Source organism: Schistocerca serialis, chromosome 3 (assembly GCF_023864345.2).
Source record: "Schistocerca serialis cubense isolate TAMUIC-IGC-003099 chromosome 3, iqSchSeri2.2, whole genome shotgun sequence".
Classification (NCBI taxonomy): domain Eukaryota; kingdom Metazoa; phylum Arthropoda; class Insecta; order Orthoptera; family Acrididae; genus Schistocerca; species Schistocerca serialis.
The window spans coordinates 407,099,821-407,124,327 of record NC_064640.1 but is presented as its reverse complement, the minus strand read 5'-3'; the positions used below and the strand labels follow the sequence as shown (position 1 = coordinate 407,124,327).

The window sequence follows — 24,507 nt, the reverse complement described above, 5'->3', positions numbered from 1 at the left end:
TAAAGTCGTTAAAATAGTACCTGCAGAATTTATTTAACTGCAATCTTTCATTTATAAATGTCTATTCATTCAAAATTCGCAATTGCCGAGTGACAGAAACCTTAGACCATTCGATTCATGTGTATATTCATCTTGTATTCTGTAGACTCAGTAGTATTTGGCCTGTAATGCGGCAACGAGGTATCCCAGCCCCTAGACAACGAAACCAGCCAAAACTTTTAGTATTTCAACTCTGAGTCTGAGGGTACGTAGTTGAGGGCCACAACACCTCATTTCATTTATTATTTGAAAGCTCGCAAGTGCCTTAAGCGATTCCCCAAGAAGCATTTGCTGACAGTTTCCAACAGCTTTACAACCGAAGTGAGAAGTGTGTTGCACGTTGATGAACGAAAACATCGCCGCGCGTGATTAGCCGAGCGGTCTGGGACGCTGCAGCCATGGACTGTGTGGCTGGTCCCATTGATGTTTCACTTTCTTGGGAACAGTGAGTGTTATACAGAGTGAGTAGCTGAGAACAAGGAATTTCGATGTGCTTGTCCAATGAACTGGGTTGCAAGAAAGCGATCCTGTTAAGTAGCTAGTACTATTTAGTGGTGCGAAGAAGCTACATGTGTTGGTCCACGGAAAACAGTGCATTGTGAATTGCCGCCCCCCCCCCCCACCCCCCCGTCCCTTACAGTCTCTGGGGGAATGGCAGTCACCAACAATTTTGCTGTATCTTGAAAATGTGACTTTATCAGAACTAGTCAGAAACACTCCAAATTACTTAAATCTATTTGGAAGTATGTGGATCTTGCTGAGTGACGTATGGGAGGCTGTACTAAGATGTGTAGATACACTTATCTGGGGTAATTGTAGTCATACTGTAAACTAACTATAACTGCCCCCACCGTGTAAACTGAGCGTCATTGTCCCTATGATAGTACCAATTACGATTAGGATATGACAATCACCATACACTGTTCAGTATTCTATATTACACCATCCAAGCGTCATTTAGTTCATTATGGGAATACGCAGATTAAATGCTGATTCACAATAAAAATCTCATCAGAATAACTGCTTCCTTCCTAAAGTAGCGTTTGGCCAGTTCATTTGTCTTTTGGCTAAATTGTGTGTGTGGTTTTACATCGTGTATTTTGATTAAATTTTGGTGATATTTAGCAGTTGGTCATAGAAAATACAATGTGTAAACGTTTTAGAGAGCCTTGGCATTTGTTTTCTGGACAGTTAATATTGCAGCATTCCTCGGACGTTCTGTTTGTAAATGACTTCTATCAGGTCTAATTCAAATGCAAATAAAAATCAGTATTCGGCTGTTAATGACGTAGATTATATTCTTCTAATATAGAACCTTCGTCCCCCTGAAAAAGTCTCATGGTGAGGTGAAACATTACTGAAAAACTTGTAAAAACGGTAGATAATGTTATTTTGTGCTATGAACTATCAACAACATATCCTCAGATTGGAGTGCCAACAACCGAGATACCAGCGCAACACTTCAAAAGCATCATAGAACAATTCAGATGTGGAAATATTTAGTTTGATGGTCCATTGTGTCTTATAACAATTACCAGCATAGGGTGGTATTGAGGCATGGAAATGGTATTGGGCTCTTAATTTGAGAGTTCAAAGTCGTGTTTTAGACACTAATTTGATGTGTGTGTGTGTGTGTGTGTGTGTGTGTGTGTGTGTGTTTGAAAAACGAGATTTTGACCCTTGACATCAATATTGCATTTTTTATGTTAGTGACTTATTTTTTGGTTTGGAAAAAGCAAGCATCACAGAAAAGTTTAAATGTAGAAAATAATTAATTTGAGGATCTGTTGTGTCTTACACCAAGTGTAGTAGAATAATCAAACTATGAACATGTAACGAGCTGACACCGTTTGATGATGGCAAGCAGCAGGAGCATGAAGCTGCACATGATTTGGTTTTGCTTTTTGAGGTTTTGTGGAGTTGAAGTTAAAGTAAATCTCATCTTTAGCAACTACACATTTCTAATAAATTAGTCATATAGCATAAGGGCACGTTAGCTTTTAACATATTTTAGATGGGAAACATTACATTTTACACATGTTACATACATTTTTTGGATAAATGCTTTTGAACACAATGCAAAAAATTCTGATCATTCGGATATTTAAGATCACAGCCAATATGATGACTCGTAGGCTTCTCCTAGTATCTGCCATGTCGAAAGTGGACTGTAATAACTAATATTTAATAAAGGACATTCTAAACATTTGTGGTTCCCTTATGTATTGACTGCCAAGCCAGAACGAATCTCAGGGCTTGCGTACTTCTCCCCATTCCCACGATTCACTACTGCGCCATAGGGTCCACTCGTCCCAGTACCTCCGTGGGAACCAGCTTGATACTCGCTGCCATCGTATTCTGCAGCACTGCTCAAGGCAGCGAATTAATTCTGCTATCTGCAGAATTCTGGTAAACGTGAACTTCAGAAAATAAAATAAATTCCAAAACAAGTGAAACCTCATGCACCACAAATCGATTTGCCAGTTATTTATTTTAGTGATGTGTAGCTGTGAATGCTTATTTCGTACATCTAATATTAGAAATTAATTTCTCTGTTGTTTATATTTGTATCATTATGAACATCTTTGTCGGTTACACTAGAAAATGAGCTACTAAACAGAAACCTAGGCAGTAAAAAATAAATAATTAGTTAAATAAGTGACAAAATAGTGTTTTACATGTGACTGATAACAGTAAAATCACTGTCGTGTTTCATAAAAATAATCGTTATAAATTTAAGACTACTCTGCATTAGCCATATCAGTTTGAAGATAACATAAAATAATGCGTGGTGACCACTGGTTTTTACCATTGAATCTAGCGGCAGTGGACTATGTCTCATCCACAGAATCAGTCCACTGGCGTTTGAGCAAGTAATATATGGAGCCTCCAGTGCACTTTGCACTTCAGTACCATAGTATCGATGTGATGGAAACCAGTTAATTCAGTAGAAAATGAGTATTATTAAATTACCGCAGATTTTCGAAGAGCGACGAAGTTTTACAATCTAAGCAAGATATTTCGGCCGCTTCCCAATCTCGCCAGTCGGCGGTAGAATGTACTCGGAGCTTGTTCTTTTTGAGAGGATCGTTTCACTGTATTAAATTGTTACTGTTTTACGATGTTTGCTAATAAACGCGTCGTAATGGAATCCCTGGACTCCTTTCAAGTAAATTAGCACTCTGAATATCCACTTATAATCACAGGTGGCCTACTTGCACCTTCTGAAGAATCCAGCGCATTACAAAAACTGCTTCGGGGGGCTACATCTACGACAGATTAGCAGAAATAATCCACGTAATGGTTAGCTTAACTAGCGCAGTCTCAGGTGGGAAAGCATTACCACTTATACTATATGTCACCTATACCACTTTCTACGGAATCACGGCTAAATTGAAAAACGTTTATATCACTTTAGTACAGCGAGGGGATTCTGCAAGTGGGGCATAACTGATCAGACTGGGTTTGGCGTTCAGTCAGGTTTGGCTGTGTTAAGAAGTGGAGAGTAACCGAAGTCGGTCTGTTAATTCAGTATCTGTTCAGAACAGTTCTTGTAGTGCCTCTTCATCTCCAGAATTCCAATCAGAGACAGCTTCTGCCCACTGTGCCCAGAATGTAGGGTTTATGCATCTGCTAAATAACTGCGTCTGGTATCCAGAAGATGCTGCGCAAAGGTGGAGTCTGTTGCCTGCACCTTTCAACTTCTCTGGTGATCATTATGTCGAATACACACTCTCCAATCAGTTTTTCTATGTAGTATGAGCCGCACCCTAAACCTTGGCGGCAAAATTAGTTATTGAAACAAGTGGTCAAGAAATGTGTGTTCCATGTAATCATGTTTCACCAAGTATCAATCAATAGTGAGGTAATCAAGTGGTTTTCCATTTCTGAAGTAAATGTTTGAAAGCGTATTTTTTATTGGAATAGTGTGACATGAAATTATTACCAGATTGGCGTCATAGGAGGCTATCCACAGGTTGCCATCCGCATCAATAGCTTGGCCGTCTGGAAATCCTGCCACACCATTCGTTGGGTAGTCGAAGATGGTCCTCCTGTTTGCTTTAAACAGAAACAATCATTCGTCAGTATTTTTAATGTATTACTCACAAAGGATAAAGAATTATCCTATATATAACCTTACTTATTTTTCCAGCTTTTATGTCAAAATCGAATGCGTCGACTCTCCGGGTAGCAGAGTCAATGTAATACATGGTTTTGTTGTCTAAACTCCAGGCCAGGCCGTTAGCAATGCCAATTTTTGTCACGTGTGTTACTGCTTTTCTATCCTTGTCCAAGCTGAATAGCATACCTCGTTCCGGTGTGACTTTATTGTTCTTGTACGGACCCATTGTACCTGAAAATTGAATGTAGATGACATTATAGTATTTCAATACTTGAAATACATATTACAATTAGCTCCATCCCTTTGGTATCTACACTGCCTGGCAGCAAAAGTGAAGGACACAGAAGAAATGGGGAGGGGGGGGGGGGGGGGAAACGAAAAGAAACTTCACGAGTTGAGGGAATATGTGATATTATTACAGTGACTACAAAATCGTGACAAATTTATAAATAACTTGGCAGTATGATCCCACTTATCAGTATGACGTTGCATCCCCTCTGACCTGGGTGTACGCACTGATTCTGTTGGGAACGACTTCATAAGACTGTTGCATCCTCTCTTGAGGCAAGTTGGCCCATAACTACTGTAAATGGTCCTTCAAATCCTGGATACTGGCTATGGGACGGAGTTCACGTCTGAGCTGGCCCCACACATGGTCTATCGCAGACAGATCTGTGGTTCTTGCTGGACTGAGGAGTACCTCAACATCAAACAGACATTCCATAGTGACACGTGCCATATCTGGACAAGCATTATCCTGTTCAAAAACGGTACTACAATACTATCGCATGAGAAGTAACACACGAGGATGCAGGAGGTTCATAACATGACAGAGTTGCCTCAATCACTACCAGCAGATTCCTGAAGTTATACCCCATGGTTCCCTATAACATTGTTGTTGTTGTGGTCTTCAGTCCTGAGACTGGTTTGATGCAGCTCTCCATGCTACTCTATCCTGTGCAAGCTTTTTCATCTCCCAGTACCTACTGCAACCTACATCCTTCTGAATCTGCTTAGTGTATTCATCTCTTGGTCTCCCTCTACGATTTTTACCCTCCACGCTGCCCTCCAATACTAAATTGGTGATCCCTTGATGCCTCAGAACATGTCCTACCAACCGATCCCTTCTTCTGGTCAAGTTGTGCCACAAACTTCTCTTCTCCCCAATCCTATTCAATACTTCCTCATTAGTTATGTGATCTACCCATCTATAACATTATGCCTCTCCAAAACATTGGAAGAGTGGAACCTCTCCGCAGTTCGCCGACATTCTCCCCGTTCTACTTGTCACTGCATATTGCAACTCTCATCATTTAACATATTGGCCGATGGCGTGAACGTATGTGAAGTTACATTGAAATCCGACTCTATCTTCTGGGTGCTGCACCTTTCTTATCAGGCAGTGTACTTTGCACTCAATCTACCCTTGCTCCATGCCATGGTTTTTGTAGGTACAAACTAAGACGATAACTGGTCATATAGTTTTACAGCGCCAGCATATATGCCGACTTGTGCATGCTTAGATTCAAGATGGGGGGGGGGGGGGGGATAAAAGAGTAAAACCTATTAGTCTATGCATAATAACTTAATTGCTAAATAAAATAACACAGTAACGAAATACAACAAACTATTGTTACTCACACATTCGAGAAATGAAACAGTTCTGCTGGATATTCTGTACGGATTTATCCCACTCCATGCGTTGCCCCACGGTTGGCACTGCTTGGTGTGCTTTCCACAAGCTTGTCGGGATGCAGATGCGGGAGGAACAAACACTTAAACCTTCCGTGTGAGTTCCAGTTTCTCTCATTTTATTACGATGATCATTTCTTCCTAAGTAGTTTGGAGTCAACAATATATTTTCGCATTCAGTGGAGAAAGTTGGTGATTGAAATTTCTTGAAAATATGTCACCGCAACGGAAAACGCCTTTGTTTTAATGATAGCCACCCCAGCTCGTGTATCATGTCTGTCACCTATTTCGCGATAGTATAAAACGAGTTGCCCTTTTTTGAACTTTTTCGATGTCTTCCGTCAATACTATCTGGTACTGATGCCACACCTTGCAGCAATATTCCAGAAGAGGACGAATAAGTTTAGTTTAGGCAGTCTCTTTAGTAAACCTGTTGCTTCTTCTAAGCGTTCTGCCAATGAAACGCTGTCTTTAGTTCACCTTCCCCACGACATTTTCTATGTGGTCGTTACAGTTTAAGTTGTTTGTAATTATAATACCTAGGTACTATTCGAATTGATAGCCTTTAGATTAGTGTGACCTGTCGTGTAATGGAAATTTAACGGATTGCTTTTACTATTTATGAGGATGACTTCTCGTAGTTATACAATCTTTCCTTTCCCCCAGGTTGTTTCAGATATCGGAACAGGAATGTATGCGTGCAACCGTTCGAATGCGATTCTTATCATGTTGGAAGACAAGAGTGTCCACAGCATACTCATCAGAAAGATGTAGAGTGTAGGACTACACTTGGCCACCAAGAATATTGGAATACACATCCTGGTTGACGTTCACGTTAACTTTGAATGAATAGGCCCAAGAAATGGTACGAAAAACACCCCCAAAAAATCGCAGAACCACCTCCGGCTACAACTACACCCTCCACACACTGTTGAACGCCTCATTTGGCTGTCGGTGCACTGGACGTGTTGCATCATTTGAAAAGAGGGAAATTCGAGATTAGTCAAATCCCACTACAGCACTCCAAGCAACCACTGCCCATTTTTTGTGTTGCTTGGTCCATTGAAGGTGTACATTTTGTAACATTACCGGCACTTTTCTGTCCCCGTCTATTGGATGCCACATTCGAAGTACCTAGTCCCTAGCAAAATTACACCGCCCGTCGCTGACACTGTTTTACTTATTCTTCACAGACTTTTAGTCACCCTTGCTACTAGTGCTAAAACAGTTCAGTACTGACGAACAGTCACAAAATACACGGAATTGTCTGATGATAATGTGCATATTTCTCTGTCTGCCTTGGCTCGTACATACATCGGGTGTTTCAGAATTACACCGACATGCATCGAGGGGATGCTGAAGGTGTCTTGAGGAACAAAACGAGTATAGGAAAGAGCGTCCGGGAACGCCATCCAGCGACGCTACAGAGCGTAGACATCATAGGCGCCGGCCCTTGTATATGTATGTACACACAGGATGATTCCGTGATAATATTAAAAACTTTCATGGAAGGATAAATGTATCAATTTGAGTTACGGGACACTGGTCTGGAAACGAACGAGTCGAAAGGTATAAGCCAAAATCGTTCTGATACCCCTGACAGCGGAATACATGTACCGGTGCTGTTGCTGTAATTGTAGGATAGGCATCTTCCAGAGGTGGCAGTGTTGACCAAAACAAGAAAAAAAGGGTCAAGTAAACATGGGCTCTAAATTTCATACCTGGGGAGTTATGAGCACTTATTCATCTTCGATACTGTGAAACACATCGTCTCTGTGAACAAGTGCTCACAGCTCTTGCGGTAAGCGCTTAACAGCCCACGTTTGCTTGACAGTTTTTCTTGTTTTGGTCCATAGTACTCCCTCTGAAAGCTGCCAATCGTACAGCCTTAGCGACAACTGTAACGGTAAACGTATTCCACTGTCAGAGATATCAGAATGGATTTCGTTTGTAACTTTCCACTCGTTCGTTTCTGGGCGTCCGTCACCACAGACTGATACATTTATCCTTCTCCACTGTCCCTGAAAGTCTGTAATATCGTCACGGTCTCATCCTGTACGTACACTCATGTGTAGCAACGGCGCCTACAACTCTGACGCTCTGTAGCGTCGTTGGCTGACGTTTCCGACCCATTTCTCTCTCTCTTTTTTTTTTTTTCACGCACCCCTAAGTTAACTTTTATGTTCGACTTTGCATCTCCAACGATACGTCACCTTCCTTAGTTACATGTTAACTGCGTGTGGAACCACTTAATTCACAGCAGTATAATTATCAATTTTAAATGAAGAAAAGAAGAATTACACTAGTAAATAATTAAACGAATATGCATAATATGGTTGCAGCAGTTACTCGGAGATGAAGAGGCTTCCACAGGACAGAGTATCGTTGAATGTTACACCAAATCAGTCTTCAGACTGAAGGACACAGCAACAAGAAGGAGAAGAAGAAGAAGAACAACAACAACAAAAACAACAATAACAATGTCTTGTTTATTTTAACACGGAGGTTAGAGCTACCCTGCGGGATATGTGCATCCCTGTCGCATACCACTGATTTAGTTCAGCTAATAGACGGACCGGTACTACAACGGACTGGGTCGATGGTTTTCATTCGCTAACTTCCACACTCTGGTTCCACTCGAAAAATGAATAAATAACGCAACCGAGACTTAAAACTACAACCGAATGAGACGATTGTTTTCCAACAACAGACTGAATCGATTGTTTTCATTCGGCTGTTCCCATCACTAGAGTGGACGACATTTTGTAGCTTGTAGAAAAAACGCGTAGGTACTTAATAAGCGAGATCGGCTCATGGGTTGAACAAGTGTGAGCCGGGGCGCGGGCCCCGTAGGTGCGAATGAGAGCGCCAAGTATTTAGTATGTGGATAATACTAGCTGAGAAACTTGGCTTTTCTCGGGTATTTATTTGTTCTAATCTTCTATTAGTCTATCTGCTTCTCCCCTCTCCCTCTATCCATCTCCTCCTCCCTCTCTCTCTATTCGCCTCCTCCTTTCTTCTCCCCCCTGTTTCTGTCATCTGCTCCTCCCCTCTTCAACGTCCATCTTCTCCTTTCCCTCTCTCTTTCAACATCCTCCTCCCCCTCTTTCATTCATCTCCTCCTTCCCCCTCTCTCTGTCCTTCTCCTCCTCCCTTTCTCTCTGTCCACCTCATCACGCCACCTGTCTTTGCCCATCTCCTCCAGCCCCCTTCTCTCTTCCCCAACCAATTATCAAACACACCCCCACCCCAACGGAAGGTTGGTGGTTATTACTCCCACAGCATTTCCTTCCTGACTATAAGTAAAATGTCTACAAAGTTTGGCTGAAATCGATCTAGAGGCCCAGGAGGAGATGTTCAACATGTGTGTATATGACATATATTACACATCTGAAAAGTTAGAAAGGGTGTTGCACGGTAGGTTGTGTTGAGAAATAATTGTTAAGAAACAAATTCGGTACGTTGTCCTGTTTCCGATTTAATTAGCATTGAAGTTAGCCGATCACGTTGTTTCGCGTACAAATTGAAGCAGCCTTATGGAGATGGTGTTGCCAAACTTGTCCCTCGTTTCGTTTCCTCAAATAAAAAAGAGAATGATACAAAGAATGGACATTCGACGACAGCAAGGATCGAACCCGAGCCAGCAGCGCAGCAGTCTCAGGTGCTGCCATCTACGCTACGAGAACAACTGACATTAAGGCTATCAGCTTGTGTAGCAGAATTTTGTCTGCTAGTCATTCGATCACCTTCGGAAGTCGTATTTACGCAGCCGATCTTTGTTCGTTTAGCTGCCAATTTACACTGAAAGAGGTGTGATAGGTCAACGACGGAAGTAGGCGTGACACACAGTTCTCACAGAACTAAGCATAGTCATAACACTGAGTGTCATCGGTATTCCTTCGACGAATACGCCGATCTGCGGATCAAAATGTACACGAGGCCCGCATAATTTACAACGCAAGATTTCCTAACCGCGTTATTCCTTTTGGGACTACTTTAGTAAAGGTTGGCAGAAAATTAAGGGAGACTGGAAGTTTTTTGTTAACAAAGCTGACACTGGACAATAGCGCTATGTGTGAACAGCTCAGTTTGAACAAATCGTTCTCGATATGGCTGTCGCAAATCCTGCTGTCAACTTTGCGAGTAAGTAAATTTAATCATATTTCCTTACATTATGCCCAAAAACTAAATATTATAAAATGTATCCGTTTGTTTGTCGCAACAGGTTTCGCACTCTGTAGTATGGCTCTGAACACTATGGGACTTAACATCTGAGGTCATCAGTCCCTTTGAACTTAGAACTATTTAAACCTAACTAACCCAAGGACATCACACACATCGATGCCTGAGGCGGGATTCGAACCTGCGACTGTAGCGGTCGCGTGGTTCCAGACTGAAGCGCCTAGAACCACTCGGCCACTCCGGCCGGCTAGTATGACAAAACCTTATTTCCGTACCACCTAGGGAAACTGCAAGATTTGGTGCAAGACTATTCTTCTCGAAATCAATGTTACTTGTGATACTTAAACAAATAGACTGAAAATCCAAATTTCGCAAGGATGGTGTCGTGGACAGACGAGGCATATTTCACCAAAGAAGTGACATTCAGCTGTCGAAGTAGCCATGTTTGGAACGACGAAAACACACGTAGCACTTACGTTAATTTCTATAAGCATAAGCTTAGCGTTAACATTTCCGCAGCTATAGTACGCGACTGTTTGTTGGGTTCCGTCCTACATCCTCCCCGTTTAAACTGGCGGACATATTTAGCGTTTCGTGTAAACGCCTTTCCGTTGTATTTATAAGACGTTCGTAAGGGCGGTTCGTCAGGTAATGTGGTTCCAACACGACGGGTTGCGTTGTATCTGCAGAGGTGGATTGGTCGAGATGGTCTAGTTCTCTGGCTAACTCGTTCAGCAGATCTTACCCCTGTAGATTTTTATCTGTTGTGGAATGTGAAGAAAATTGTCTACGCGACTGCAGTAAACACAATCGAAGAGCTTCTTGTGAGCATAATTTTAGCCTTTGACGAAATTAGGGAAACCTTTGATTTTGGAAACCTTGCGGACTCCATGACGCAGCGTTACAATACTTGCAATCACAATGGAAGGAGTACACTTTAAGCAGCTTTTTTGAAAATTATTGTTATTTTTTATTCTTCGTTATTTTGTTGTTACATTAACGAATTGAGAAACCCTCAGATTTATTGGTTCATAACCATAATTATTTTCCTTGTATTTTGTTTTGGTTGCTGAGTAAGTATGAAGTTGATTGCCTTTTCATTACTATGGCTAAAGAAATGAAATGTACGTATGGCACACTTTGGCCGGGAGTCCCTTTTAGGGAGTTCGGTAGCCTGGTGAAAGTCTTTTAATTTGACGACACTTTGGCGACTTCTGTGTGGATGCTGATGAATAATGAGGACAACACAACACCTAGTCTCCTATCAGTGAAAATCTCCGACCCCGCAAGGAATCGAACCGGAGGCCTCGCACATGGCATTCAATCCTGCTGATCACTCAGCTACGGAACTGCGGTCTTTTTTTTCTCTAAGTGAGTCAAGTTAATGAATCGCAACAATCGCATTTGCTACCTAAACCTTTGAAGTACGATTTCTTTTTCTCGTGGAAGTCACGTTTAAATACGAACTTCCCCTTTTTATGACAAATCATAAAAACCATTTACGCAACTGAAATAAATGAAAAAAATCAGAAAATGTTATTCTTCTGGAACAAATTCTTGGAAAGGTTTGAAATTATGTGTCAAGTTTGTTGCAAGTCACTAAGTGCTCTTATTTTCGAATACTGGATGAATATAGTCTGGCTATATGCTTCTTTTTCACCCTCACCCCCATCACTTCGAGAGGTAGTAGTTCTTATCCTCACAGTAGCTCTTTCCGGACAGTAAGTGATACGTGTATCAAGTTTGATTGAAGTCGATCTATTGGTTTAGGAGATGTGGAACATACATATATATCCATTATAGTAATTTATAGGGATGTATGGATAGAGATGAAACTGTGAAATATGAATCAGTGTATCTTTCTTTGCTGCGACATAGCGGAATGGTAGCGGGAAACGGCTAATAGCAATGAAAATGTGGATAGTGTGGGAGTTCATGTCAGCTGAGTGGATTTTAAATTGACGAAGGGACCTTTTTTAAGATCTCAAGATATAATAAATCCAGTGTTCTTCAGAAACTATTTAATTTCGAGTTGCCTTTTTGAATACAGTATGTTTATTGAGTTACTTCTGTTGAAGAGTGGAAGCAGTAAATTGACAGGACACGCGTCAGATAGGTTATGGAAATTATTGGAGTGATACGTGCACCTAGGGGATTAATCTTTTCCGGTAATACTCTCTATAAATAGTTCGATGAAGAAACAGTAACAGCAAACAAGGGCTCAGGCAATGCAACAGTGAATAAAATCATGAGAAACGATTGTGTTACATACACTGTTACAGACACTATTTTCCCATGGAAAAAATTATTTGCGTTTTTACTAGTCAAATTATTTATCTACAACTCACTAAAAATAAACTGATATTGCACTACTAGTTTTTGAAAATAATATGTTGTGATTTTACACAAATTTGACTCCAATTTGAAAAAAAATGGCTTTTAATGCATTGAAAATAATTTCGCACAATTAGACATATACAGTATCCATTCCCTTACAACATAGTTATCTTGTGAGTTACTTTAAAATGACTTAAAACTGCATGGACATATATGAAGCACCACGCCAAATCTGCGTTGTCGACAGGACGTTAAACACTAATCTCCTCCTTCACAGATAGATGGCGTACACGACTCTCTTCCCGTGGGTTACCTTGACGACTGTGGTGACAACGGAAAATACACGGTACAGTCACATGAAAGTGACCACCGCTTATGTTCGACGTCAACGAACAATAACCACTCACAGAGGGCAGGTGGCAGGACTAGCAGTGGTGGGTATATAAGAAGTGCTGGGGGACGCGGAAAACAGTGCAGTCATTGTTGTAATGCGGAAACGGAGCGATTTATGTGACGTCGAAAAGTGCATAACCATTGGCTTCCGGGCCAAAGGTGGAAGAGTTTTTTAACCTGTTCGCGCGACACCGTGGTTAAAGTATACCGCGCATGACAAAATGGCGCTTTACAAATCAGGCGTCGAAGCAACTGAGGTGCACCTAGGGCCGCTGATGACAGGGTGAACAACGGCTGCGGAGATGTGTACGGACGAATAGACGTGCAACTGGACCTCAGATGAGTCACGTTTTATGCTCAATTGGACAGAAGCAAACTCGCTGCAACAATCGTCGGTAGGTGCTATGCCGGAGAAGGGAGCATTATGGTCTGGGGAATGTCTTCGCGCCATTCCCTGCGTGATCTCGTGGTTCTGGAATGCACAATGGATCAACAGAAGCATACATGTATCCTTGGGGATCATGTCCATCCCTACATCCAGTCTGGTGTTCCTCGGGACGATGACGTCTACCATCAGGACAATGCAGCATGTCACACAGCCTGCATTGTGCGTGCGTGATTCGAAGAGCACCAGGATGAATTTATCGTACTCCTCTGGCCTTCAAACTCCTCGATTTAAACCCAGTCGAGAATCTGTGGGACAAGCTCGACCGGGCTGTACGCTCCACGGAATCTCACCCGAGAAACCTAGCGCTCCTGGCCACGGCACTGGAGTCAGCATGGCTCCACACCCCTGTTGGTACCTTTCAGAACATCACTGACTCTCTTCCTGGACGTTTCGCAGCGGTCCGCGCTGCAAAAAGTGGTTATTCAGGCTTTTGACAGATGGTCACTCAATGTGACTGGACAGTGTAATAAAATTTTCCAAATCCTGAGAAAGTGGACTCCGTACTAGATGGGTTGAACACTAGGGAAAACAAGACCTTCGTCTTTTTGATCAATCATGACCTGGACGGCTGGTGCCGTGAACTTCTGCCAATAAGCTTGAAACTGCCTAACCATGAGATCAGTATGCTCTTATTTCACAAAATGACACCTACCCGCCCAGAGACGACCGCTGGGGTCGGCCTTTCCGTCGTTGATCCTGTTTGTCTCCTTGCCCTTCTCCTGGTCCACGCTGACCAACACCTCGACGTTCTGTGGGCTCTTGCTCACGCCATCCCACGTCAGGATGGCCACGTTGCGACCCAGGGTTATGATAAAACGGTCTTTCTGGCCTGCAATTGGTATGATGATTGACACTGGTTCCTCTGAAAACAAAAAAAAAGATTTCTGTATTTGGTCTTATAATAATATTCAGTACATATCAGACAAGTCAAAGTTTTAGTTACCATGTCTTAAAGAACGATGTCACTTAACTAACTTTTTGTTCGTTTCCAGGTACATGTCCGCAGCCCTGGAACACATTTAAATCCCCGCGCTACATAGCCGAAGCACACCACTGGAGGAGCCAAAACATTTCACGATCCAACTCGAATTTATCAAAACTGAAAGAGGGACATGTTAAACTGACATTGTTACTTCGAAATATCATCCCGCAGTGCGAAATTTTTATTATTTTTATTCTTAAGTGGACTTGTTGATCAGAGAACTGAACTTTAATGGTGTGTGCTGGTTTCAATATCACTCTTAATATTCAAGAGCGAGTACCAAGCATATTGAGGAAACTATCAGATTCTAAAGAGTATATCGCATATTTTTGACTGGGGTCTGTGAGTAATAGCGTGGTTCTGGTGTGATGCAGTGATTGTTGTGATATCACTGCTGTCGACTCAGGCACGCATCTGAAATTCATTTCTGGGGGTTTCACAGTTGGTTACTGCCCCCGCTCCCTCCAAATATAATTTTCCGTTTCCATGATTTTTAACGAACCACAGATGCCTGAGATTTTAAAAGTAATAGCAACATATTATTATTACCATGTTGTATTAAAACATTTCATACAGCATGCTTCACAATTCATGTTGCACACTTCCAGAGGCTATAGAGGGGACGTAGTAGATCAAGTTTTTCCTAGGAACCCATGACCGGAAACGTCATACAACGACGACACAGAGCGTCGAAGTTACAGGCACCGGCGCGTGTAAATCTGTGTTTGTACAGGGTGATTCCGTGATGAAGTTACAAACTTTCTAGCTCGACGAAGAAGGGTAAATGTATCAATTTGAGGTAAGGGTCCCTGTACCGGAAACTAACGAGTCGAAAGTTACAAGCGAAACACGTCCTGATTCCTCTGACAGTGGAATACATGTAATGATATTAGTTGTTGCTAAGATCGTTGGGTAGGCAACTTTCTGAGGGAGTAGTATGGACCAAGACAAGAAAAAATGTCCAGTAAACATGGGCTCTAAATGCATACCTTAAGAGCTATGAGCACTTTTTCAATACAGGAGATGTGTTTCACAGTAACTAAGATGAACAAGTGCTCATATCTCCTCAGGTATACATTTTAGAGCCCATGTTTACTGGAAATTTTTCTTTTTGGTCCATACTACCACCTCTGACAGTTGCCTACCCTACAATATTAACAACAACAGTACCGGTACATGTATTTCACTGTCAGAGGTATCAGAACGGTTTTCTCTTATAACTTTCGACTCGTTCGTCTCCGGTACTGGGACCCTTACCTCATATTGATAAATTTATCCTTCTCCATCATCACTGAAAGTCTGTAAAATCATTACGGAATCACCCTGTATATACATACATTTACAGGTGCCGACGCCTATAACTTTGACGCTCTGTAGCGTCCTTGGATGACGTTTCGGCACATGGATTCCTATGTAAAACTTGATCTACTAAGTTCCCTCTACAACCTCTAGAAGTGTGTAACATGAATTATGAAACACCCTGTACAAGTTTAAGTTGCGTACATAGCTTCGACATAACGCCCAAGAAACTGCATTTCAGATAAGTCATCTGAAGAGTGTTTGTCGAAAAATTTAAGGAGCACCTGTGTCACGAAATTGTTCTAAGACCTATAATTGCAACAAATTTCCAGATCTTCGATAATTTTGTAAGGTATAAAATCGAAGTGTGCACTCACTATCATTGGTATTTCACTTAGTACTAAGAGTGTGACACGTGTTTGCAGCCTATAGTTATGCGAGCAGATAATGCTGTATCTTCTTGTCGTTTCCACCTACCTTCGAGAAAGGCATTCTCTCTGTTATTTGTGTCTTAGTGCAGCACGTGCCCCTTTTTGTCTTACATTCCCTATACTTCCTGTGGCTGGCCAGTACCACCTGTGGACTCACGAACCCTATAACATTTGTTGTTGGCGCAGGTATGGTCTGCCTGGGAATGGGAGTCTCTTCCCGGCTGGAATGCTTTCTACAACCATTAAAGCTGAAAACCAGTCCCCGTGAGCTAATCTTCAGGAAAGCAAATGAGCAGTGTTCTGTGTTCAACGAAGCTTGTAATTTTTAGTATTTGCTGTCACTTTCGAGACACTTGTTTTACACGACACTCTATTGTCCGAAAGTTAGTTGAAAAATTTGAAAATTAATACATGTAAAAATGTAAACACTTTTAGTAAAATGTTGTTTAGGCGGGGGAGGAGGGGGGGTTATCATGAGCCTACCCGACCCCCTTATATTCGCACCTGATATCGATCGTCAGCTTCCACCCACTAATGATGTCACTTTCAGGAAAAATGGTGAAAAGAGTCTAAAACTATGGAAAGTAGACTACTTTTGCTATTTAAAAATCGTGATAAACAATACGTAGAGTGAAAATGGTGTAAAATTCGAATAACCTGAAAATCTTATGAAGAACGCAAAAATTCAAAGATGGTGAAAATAACACACTAGCGCAATGTAAATTCCAGATATAAGGAAGAGCTCAGTGTTTTTTATGGCAAGTAATTAAGAGAGAAGAGACTAGTTTAAGTTTAAATGGACGGAAGTATAGGCAGCAGAAGAGAAGTCGGGAAACTTCAATTTATATTCAGTGATATCAAATTAAGATGGCACCCAGTTACCTACCTCGGACTAAAAGTACCACAGAGTGTGCGGATGGAGAAAATACATGATGACAGCCTACATCATGAAATAATGATCTGGGAGACAGTCCACCTCGGAGAAAACGCAGGTACATTGACAATGTTCCAATTTGTTCTATCCCCCACTCCTTCCTTCCTTGCTCTGTAGTTTCCAACAGTCTTCATTAGTTGCTCCATGAATGTTCAAAATGAAGGACATTTAGCTATCCACCACTGCCGAATGTTACAAATAGTAATTATGCTTTGGTTAGCATGTCCTTAGAAATACAGGGTGTTCGGAAATTCCCGCTCCCATACTTCTTGGGCTTGTAGAGGACAGTGAGTACATAATATTTTGAATAGGAACCCGTGTCCAGAAACGTACCCTTTTTGTGCTACAGCCATTTGCAAACATATTGGTAACGCGACCACCTTTACAAGTAATTTATTAGGTGTGAGCTAGTACATCACTTGCTTCACAATTCCACTCATTAATAACCAAAGAAACAAAAAGGGAACTTAACCAGTTTTCAGAAAGACTGTTCAACGTATGCAGTACGGCTTATTCAAATTCGTGTGTGCGGCGCTCCTTGGAGCACCACAGTCACTCCTACTGATCGTGAATGTACCCCTTCCTCGAGTCGTTCCTAACGGTGGCGAAAAGAGTATGCGGTGGAGTCGGACATTGTAGATAATGATCTTCACAGAGGCGACGACCAGCTCTTCCATTACCTTGAGCTTCGCCGCACAGGATCATGTCGGTGTACTCTGATACTCACAGACACATGAATGAGGCTCGAACCTAGTCAGAGAAGTAGGATAGACGTCAAAAAATGACATCAGCCGGTCCGACGTAAGCGCCGCTGCCCCCCCCCCTCCCCCCCATGACTGCCCTGTTGCATTCCTACCTATTAAACATGTTTTCAAACGGCTGTAGCACGGAAACGGTACGTTTTCGGACATGGGTTCTTATTCAAAACACTATGTACTTACTTCCCCTCTACAAGTCCTAGAATTTTGTAACGGGAATTCCCAGATACCCTGCATGTTTCTGGACATGCGTTCTTATTCAAAGTATTATGTACACACTTCTCTCTACATGTCCTAGAACCTTAAATTTCCAACCACCCTATATAATTCTTGAACTCGACTATATAGTAACGGAGTATTGATGTAATTCACTCGAGAATGAAAGTGGCTACTGGGCAGTTCATTGCCGCATTTTGCACTGATAAAGGCCAGTGATGGAAATTCACCTGACGTGTTATTGGATTAACATACAATTTGTTGTGAGACCTTGTCTGCTTCAGTGTATGTTCCACAACACGAAATATGCTGACGGATGTCCCCTCATTTAGGAAGTGTATGTATGCAGACTATGCCATCCAATGAGTGAATGAGTGTTAGATAAGCGAGTCAAGTGGGCAGCCTCACGTCTACTGGTTCTATGGAAGCATCTGGCAAAATCTTGTGGCTGTGCTTCGGCAGGAAACTTCTTAGTCAGCGGAAGGATTCGTGGCTCGACGCTTTGACATAACTATTACGAGACGTAGCCAAAGTTTTAATTATTACCTTGAAAAAATAAATTTTATTTATCCCGCCGAACTGAAACAGGAGAGGAAATGTTGCAGCTGTTGTCACGTCGATCCAGATGACCGCCTTAGCCTCCGAATTACCATGGACGAGTGCTGGGTATGTCTGTGTGAGCCCGAGAGAAAGGAGCAACACAGGCACTGGAAACATTTGTGTTCACTACTGTGGAAGTCGGGACCATTGGTCTAGTGATAAAGCGTGGGTATAGAAACCGAGAGATCGTGGGATCGAATCCCAGTCGGACTATGGACATTTTCAGTGTTCCTTTAACCTAGCTTTCACCTCTGAAGGATGTGAGAAGTCGCCAAGATCGACAGGTGGTTCGACTTCCACGTTAAACTGTAGGTCTCCTTTCATCAGCTGAATAACAGGGATATGGCTTGGTTCAAATGGCTCTGAGCACTATGGGAATTAACTGCTGAGGTCATCAGTCCCCTAGAACTTAGAACTACTTAAACGTAACTAACTTAAGGACATCACACACATCCATGCCCAAGGCAGGATTCGAACCTGCAACCGTAGCGGTCGCGCGGTTCCAAACTGTAGCGCCTAGAACCGCTCGGCCACTCCGGCCGGCAACAGGGGTAAATTATGTACACAGAAGTCCCTGAACTTGTGTCCAATTGGAAGGCTTACACCCAGCCACTGAGCCGCAACACCGCAAGAAAAAAGGCGAGGACCCAGTCATCTTCGGGCAAGATGATGCTGAATTTTTTCCGGACTGTCATGGTGCGGAAATAATAGATTATGGTCGTAAGGAGCAAACCGCCATAGTAAATGCTCTTACAAGGTTTCTGGAGGCAGTTAATCCTCCGTTACTCCCACGATAATTCCTGACACGGTCACTCGTACGGATGACAGGTGTCATCCACAACATAAACGATGTATTTGGACATTTTGAACGGCCTACAGGAATGATTTTAGAAGTGTTTTATTTAAATCTAAATATAATGCATGTAATATACAAATACAGTAAAGTGTACACTAGGTGATAAACATTTTTGGCAGTTGATCGTAAATAGCTCTATTACCCTTCTGACAGCAGACCACTTGTCATTCTCTCTATCAAGGTTACTATCGAACCTCAGAAATCACGAGTACAACCTGAATCGGTTTTCATTCAAGCATAAGTAGCACGATTCAAGTCCGTTGCCCTTTCAATTATCCCACAACTTTGATAAATTCTTTCTAGAACGTCTCAGAGATCCGCAGTTATATTACAAACCAATGAAAGCACTGATCTCTGTAACATCTGTTTCTTTAGCATCCCTTTCTCTAGAAAAGTTATCACGTTCTTCGTTGATGTAAATGTTAGTACATGCTGCAATAATGGGTATTATACAGAGGGGTCCAAAATATGTATCCACTGGTTAAATGTCCATAAGTGGCAAATTAATTGACGGAGTTGTCTCATCTTTGGTAGTGTAATAGTCTGTAGTTCCGGCAATCGCCACACAAGCGTTGTGTTGCGTTGTTTGGTTTTGTCAGATGACATTCGCCAGATAGTCAGTGTTTTGTTCTTAATTGCACCTAGTTACTCGAGTAAACGTGGCTGGTGCAAGGATTACATTCGATGAAAGGAAGTCAGTTTTGAAGTGGTATTTTAAGTACGAAAACATTAATGAGGTTCACCGGCAATGGCGAAATGAGTATCAAACAGAGCCACCGACACGTTTAACGATTCGTCGCATTCGAGACAAATTTGAAGCCGAAGGCTGTGTTAAAGATGTACACAAACAACGATCTGGACGACCTGTAACTGTACCAAGTCCAGCTAACTCCCATCGTGTGGTACCAAGTCCAGCTAAGTCCCATCGTGTGTTACAACAATTCACTCGCTCACCAAAGAGACAGTGTGCCACAGAGACAGTGTGCCCATGAAACTGGAGTGAGTTGCTCAAGTGTTCGTCGAATTTTGAAGACAGCGAAGTAGAAGTGCTACATCCCACGATTGCTACACGCAATGAACGAGGACGACTCAGATCGTAGAACGGAGTACTGTGAGTGGTTTAATAACATGGTGCGCAACGATGAAGAGTTTGCAGAGATGACTGTGTGGTCGATGAGGCACAGTTCAAACTCAATGGTACAGTAAATCGCCACAATTGCATCTACTGGGCTGCCGAAAATCCGATCGTCCATGTAGACAAAGCCGTGAATTTGCCGGGAGTAAATGTGTGGTGTAGGTTGTCTTACGGGGCTTGATTGGGCCATTCTTCTTTGACAGCACACTTACAGGTGAGGTTTACCTTCAGAAGCTTCAGACATCCATTTTACCTGTCATCCGAGACTTGTATGGAAACGCAAGAGTTTACTTTCAACAAGATGGTGCCCCAACCCATACCAAAATCGTGTTAGGGCGTATCTCGACGAAAATCTACCAGGAAGATAGATAGACCGTAGAGGTGCTGTGGAGTATCCACCATGTTTCCTAGACCTAACTCCTCTGGACTTTTACCTGTGGGGAACACTGAAGGACGTCGTTTATCGACAAAAGCCAAGCACATTGGATGAACTTCGAGAATCCATCGTACCACACCACACATTTACTGCTGGCAAATATCCAACTGAACACGTTTCAGTCAGTAGTTCGTGCTGCAGCTCGGCGGCATCGTTTGTGTGTGGATGTTAATAGAGACCATTTCGAACACCCACAGTGATATCTTTAAGTTGGACTTTAAGCTACACTTTCACCAAAAATGAGACTACTCCGTCAATTAGTTTGCAAGTTATGGATTTTTAAACAGTGGATACATTTTTTTGGACCCCTCTGTATTTTCATCCAAGAATAACTTAGTAATATCTATTTCAGTCTTTGGTATTCGAGCTTTATTTTTGGATCCAGGTAACTGTAAAATAATATTATAAGATATTGTTCTAACGTTGGTAGGATATTTACTTTTCCCCCATTTAGCTAATCCATCTTTTCCTAAAAGAAAAAAAATCCTCTTGAATTATTTCCTCCAGTGATTCAAATTCAGCATTTTCTGACACTTCTTGTTCTGTTCCTGAATCATGACCGCTGTCATGTACACAGTACTCGTTCTATGGGTCAACAGTGTCACTGCCAGCGTCTTCATCACTCAACACATTCCAGCCATGCATAAGGACCTGTGCTAAGCACTGTCCTAGGTTTTTTTACCTTTGGCACTAAAAGTATAGAGATATTTACTTTTCGTAGGCAAGTATTCTAGGCATAAAGCAGATTAACTGTATTTAGTTTAGATTGTCTTAAAATTACGCACGTTAAAGTTGTAATGGATTTAGGGAAGCAATAAAGTAACATACACTGAATTTGTTTTACATTGTAGCAGTAGTGCTCGCGCGGATAACCACTGTCCTCCAGGCCACAATAATGTTTCATAAACAATGCAACCTGCGTAAGTGAAAGCCAGTAATGTGTGAAGCTAACAGATGAAGAGTTAAAAGAAAGGTACTGAAAACGGTGCGAACTCAATCCAACCCAGTCATACAAAATAGAGCAGGAAAATCATCTGGACGACGAGTGTCAGCCCTGCGAGCAATGGAGGGTTAAGAAGCATTGCGAAAAGCTGTCCAAGGGGATGTTTCTGCTCCATAACAACAATCCAGCGCACTCTGCGCGTGATACAATGACACATGCTACTTTCTCGGGAAAGCAAATTTTCACTCAGCCCGTCCCTGTATTCTCTTGATACAACTAGTTGCTTCTCATCCTCTCTGAGATGAAGAAACCATTTCGTGACAGGCATTTCCAGTATGATGGCTAGGTGATTTTTGAGGTATAACGTTTCCTGAAAATCCAAAATGCATACATCTACAAGCACGGACTCCATCAAGTCCACCATCGATAGAAAAGTGTCGCACTGAAGAGCGCGTATGTGGAAGGACAAACACCAATTTTCGTACTCTCAGCTTGATTTTCTCGAGGTGATAAAAAACTTGATGATTACGCTCGTAGAGGTCAGTATTCTAGAAACGTATTTGTACATCTACACCTACGTACACACTAGCTGATCAAAATTATATCTGTTAGTTGGCATTAATACGCGGTGTGCTTTTATGAGAGCTTGAACGCTTCTGGGACACCGCCAATGAGGAGTCTGAATGTCTGTGGAAGAATGGCAATCCCTTCTTGCTCAAGAGAAGGCAGTGACGGACGCTGGTCTCTAGTACGAAGCCGACGTTATAACTCATTCCAGAGGTGTTCCATTGGGTTGAGATCAGTCCGTTTCAAAAATATTTTTGTCCATAAACCATTGCCTTAGAGATACTGCTTTATGACATGGTGCAGTGTCCTGCTGAAACAAACAATCGCCGTCTCCGGTCTCTTTCTCTACTGTAGGCACTACACCATGCTGTAAAATGTGTTTATATCCTTCTGCATTTAGCGCTTTCTTAACTGCGATAAGGGGACCACACTCTAACCACGAAATACCGCCTTCATACCGCAATAACACATCTTCTATACTTCACTATTGGTACTATAATCAATGGCGAGTAACGTTCTGCAGGCATACGCCAAACACAACCCTTCCATAGGATTGCCACAGGGTATAGCTTGATTTAACACTCCAAATGATTTGTTCCCATTTATCGACTGTCCACTGGCGTTGGTCTTTACACCACCACAAGCTTCACTTAACATTGACTATAGAAACGTTTGGCTTATGAAGATCTGCTCAACCACTGCACCCCATACTTTATAACTCCCTACGCACAGTCATTGTGATAACTGGTCTGCTGCTAGCGCTCTGAAACTCAGGAGCGATTCCTTCCGCTGATCTCATGCGAGTTTAACAACCACCCTTGGTAATGATCGACGGTCCCTGTCCTTCAGTAAATGAGGTGTTCCTGGTCTTGGTTTAGCTATGGTTCTTTCTTCGCGTTTGCACTTCCCAATCACATCACTGAAATTTGACTAAGAGTTTAGATGTCCCTGATAGTTTTGTTACTCAAGTGTCATACAATGACTAGTCCACGTTCGAAATTACTGAGCTCTCCTGGCCAACACATTCTGCTGTTCCTGCTTCCCTACTTCTATACTGGCAAGTCTGCTTCTCGTGACATCTATATTGTTCCATTCCACATTACACAGAGGTGTCCGAGTACTTCTACTCAGAGAATGTACAAAAAATAAAATACAATTATTTTTGGTCCAGCATGTTGAACATGACTGTTCAGTGTAATCGCAACTGCAGTAATAACTTTGAATTATGAGCCAGCTTCATGAAAGTGCACAGATCGAGACTGTTTACCTCCATGACCCTAGGCTCGTAATCATTTGTAAATGGACTTGTTGGCTGAAACTGGTCGTGGTATTAGAAAATAAAATTTCCATTGGTGCTGTAGTTTGTTCTGATAAAATAGAAAACGCGTGTAATTCTTTAGAGAATACTTACGAAACGTAAGTGATGCTAGAGACTTGGTTGCCGGATCAAACTTGTGTACTCCGCAGCCCTCGATGTCGGTGAAGTAGAGTACTTTCTTGTCGTGGTCCCAGTGAGGGCCTTCGCCCAGCCTAACGGGATCGGTGATTTTCTCAATTTTGTATGATGCCATTTTTTGACTTTCTGAAACAGATAAAAGTTTACTAATTATGTGCAGCTCATGCATGTATACAGAAATTCAACGTACTTCTCCAAATTTTTCAATTTTGGGAGTGATGGTGAATACTTCACGGATTTTGGTGAACAAGTGCCCGGTATAGATGTGATGACTGGTATTCCAGTGCTAGATGCCATATATAACTTGCCATAACCTCCACTTTTAATGAGCCACAGATGTCTGAGATTTTACTAACAACAACGAAATATATGTAATGTTTAAATGTAATAATAATAAATTATCTAGTTACACTAAAATATGTATTTTTAATATAACAATTATTTATTTACACCCCTGTTTTAACATAACGCCCAAGAAACTGGAATAGAGTGAAATAAACCATTTAAAAACTTCAGTTGGAAAATTTATTAGGCACATGGTTCATGTAGTTGATTTAAGAACTATCTTCTGGTTCCTCGTATGCATCGCATTTCTTACCAGTGTCGGCAAGTTAATTACTGGATTTGTTAATGTTAGTGGTAGAGTGCGGCCGGATGCCCTTTCTTTCGCTGTCCATTCC

General features: G+C 41.9%; 1 protein-coding gene across 2 annotated transcripts in view; it reads right to left on the bottom strand.

Annotated features, from left to right (window-relative positions):
* The window catches only part of LOC126470268 (regucalcin-like), a 70,231-nt gene that overhangs the window by 20,900 nt on the left and 24,824 nt on the right, over nucleotides 1-24,507 (bottom strand). For both annotated transcript variants that reach the window (XM_050098007.1, XM_050098006.1), the window contains exons 2-5: nucleotides 23,783-23,953; nucleotides 13,867-14,076; nucleotides 4,181-4,393; nucleotides 3,986-4,098 (exon numbers count right to left, since the gene is read on the bottom strand). In XM_050098007.1, the coding sequence (XP_049953964.1) occupies nucleotides 3,986-4,098; nucleotides 4,181-4,393; nucleotides 13,867-14,076; nucleotides 23,783-23,942 (696 nt within the window). In that variant the 5' untranslated portion in view covers nucleotides 23,943-23,953. The remainder of the gene's footprint in view (nucleotides 1-3,985; nucleotides 4,099-4,180; nucleotides 4,394-13,866; nucleotides 14,077-23,782; nucleotides 23,954-24,507) is intronic.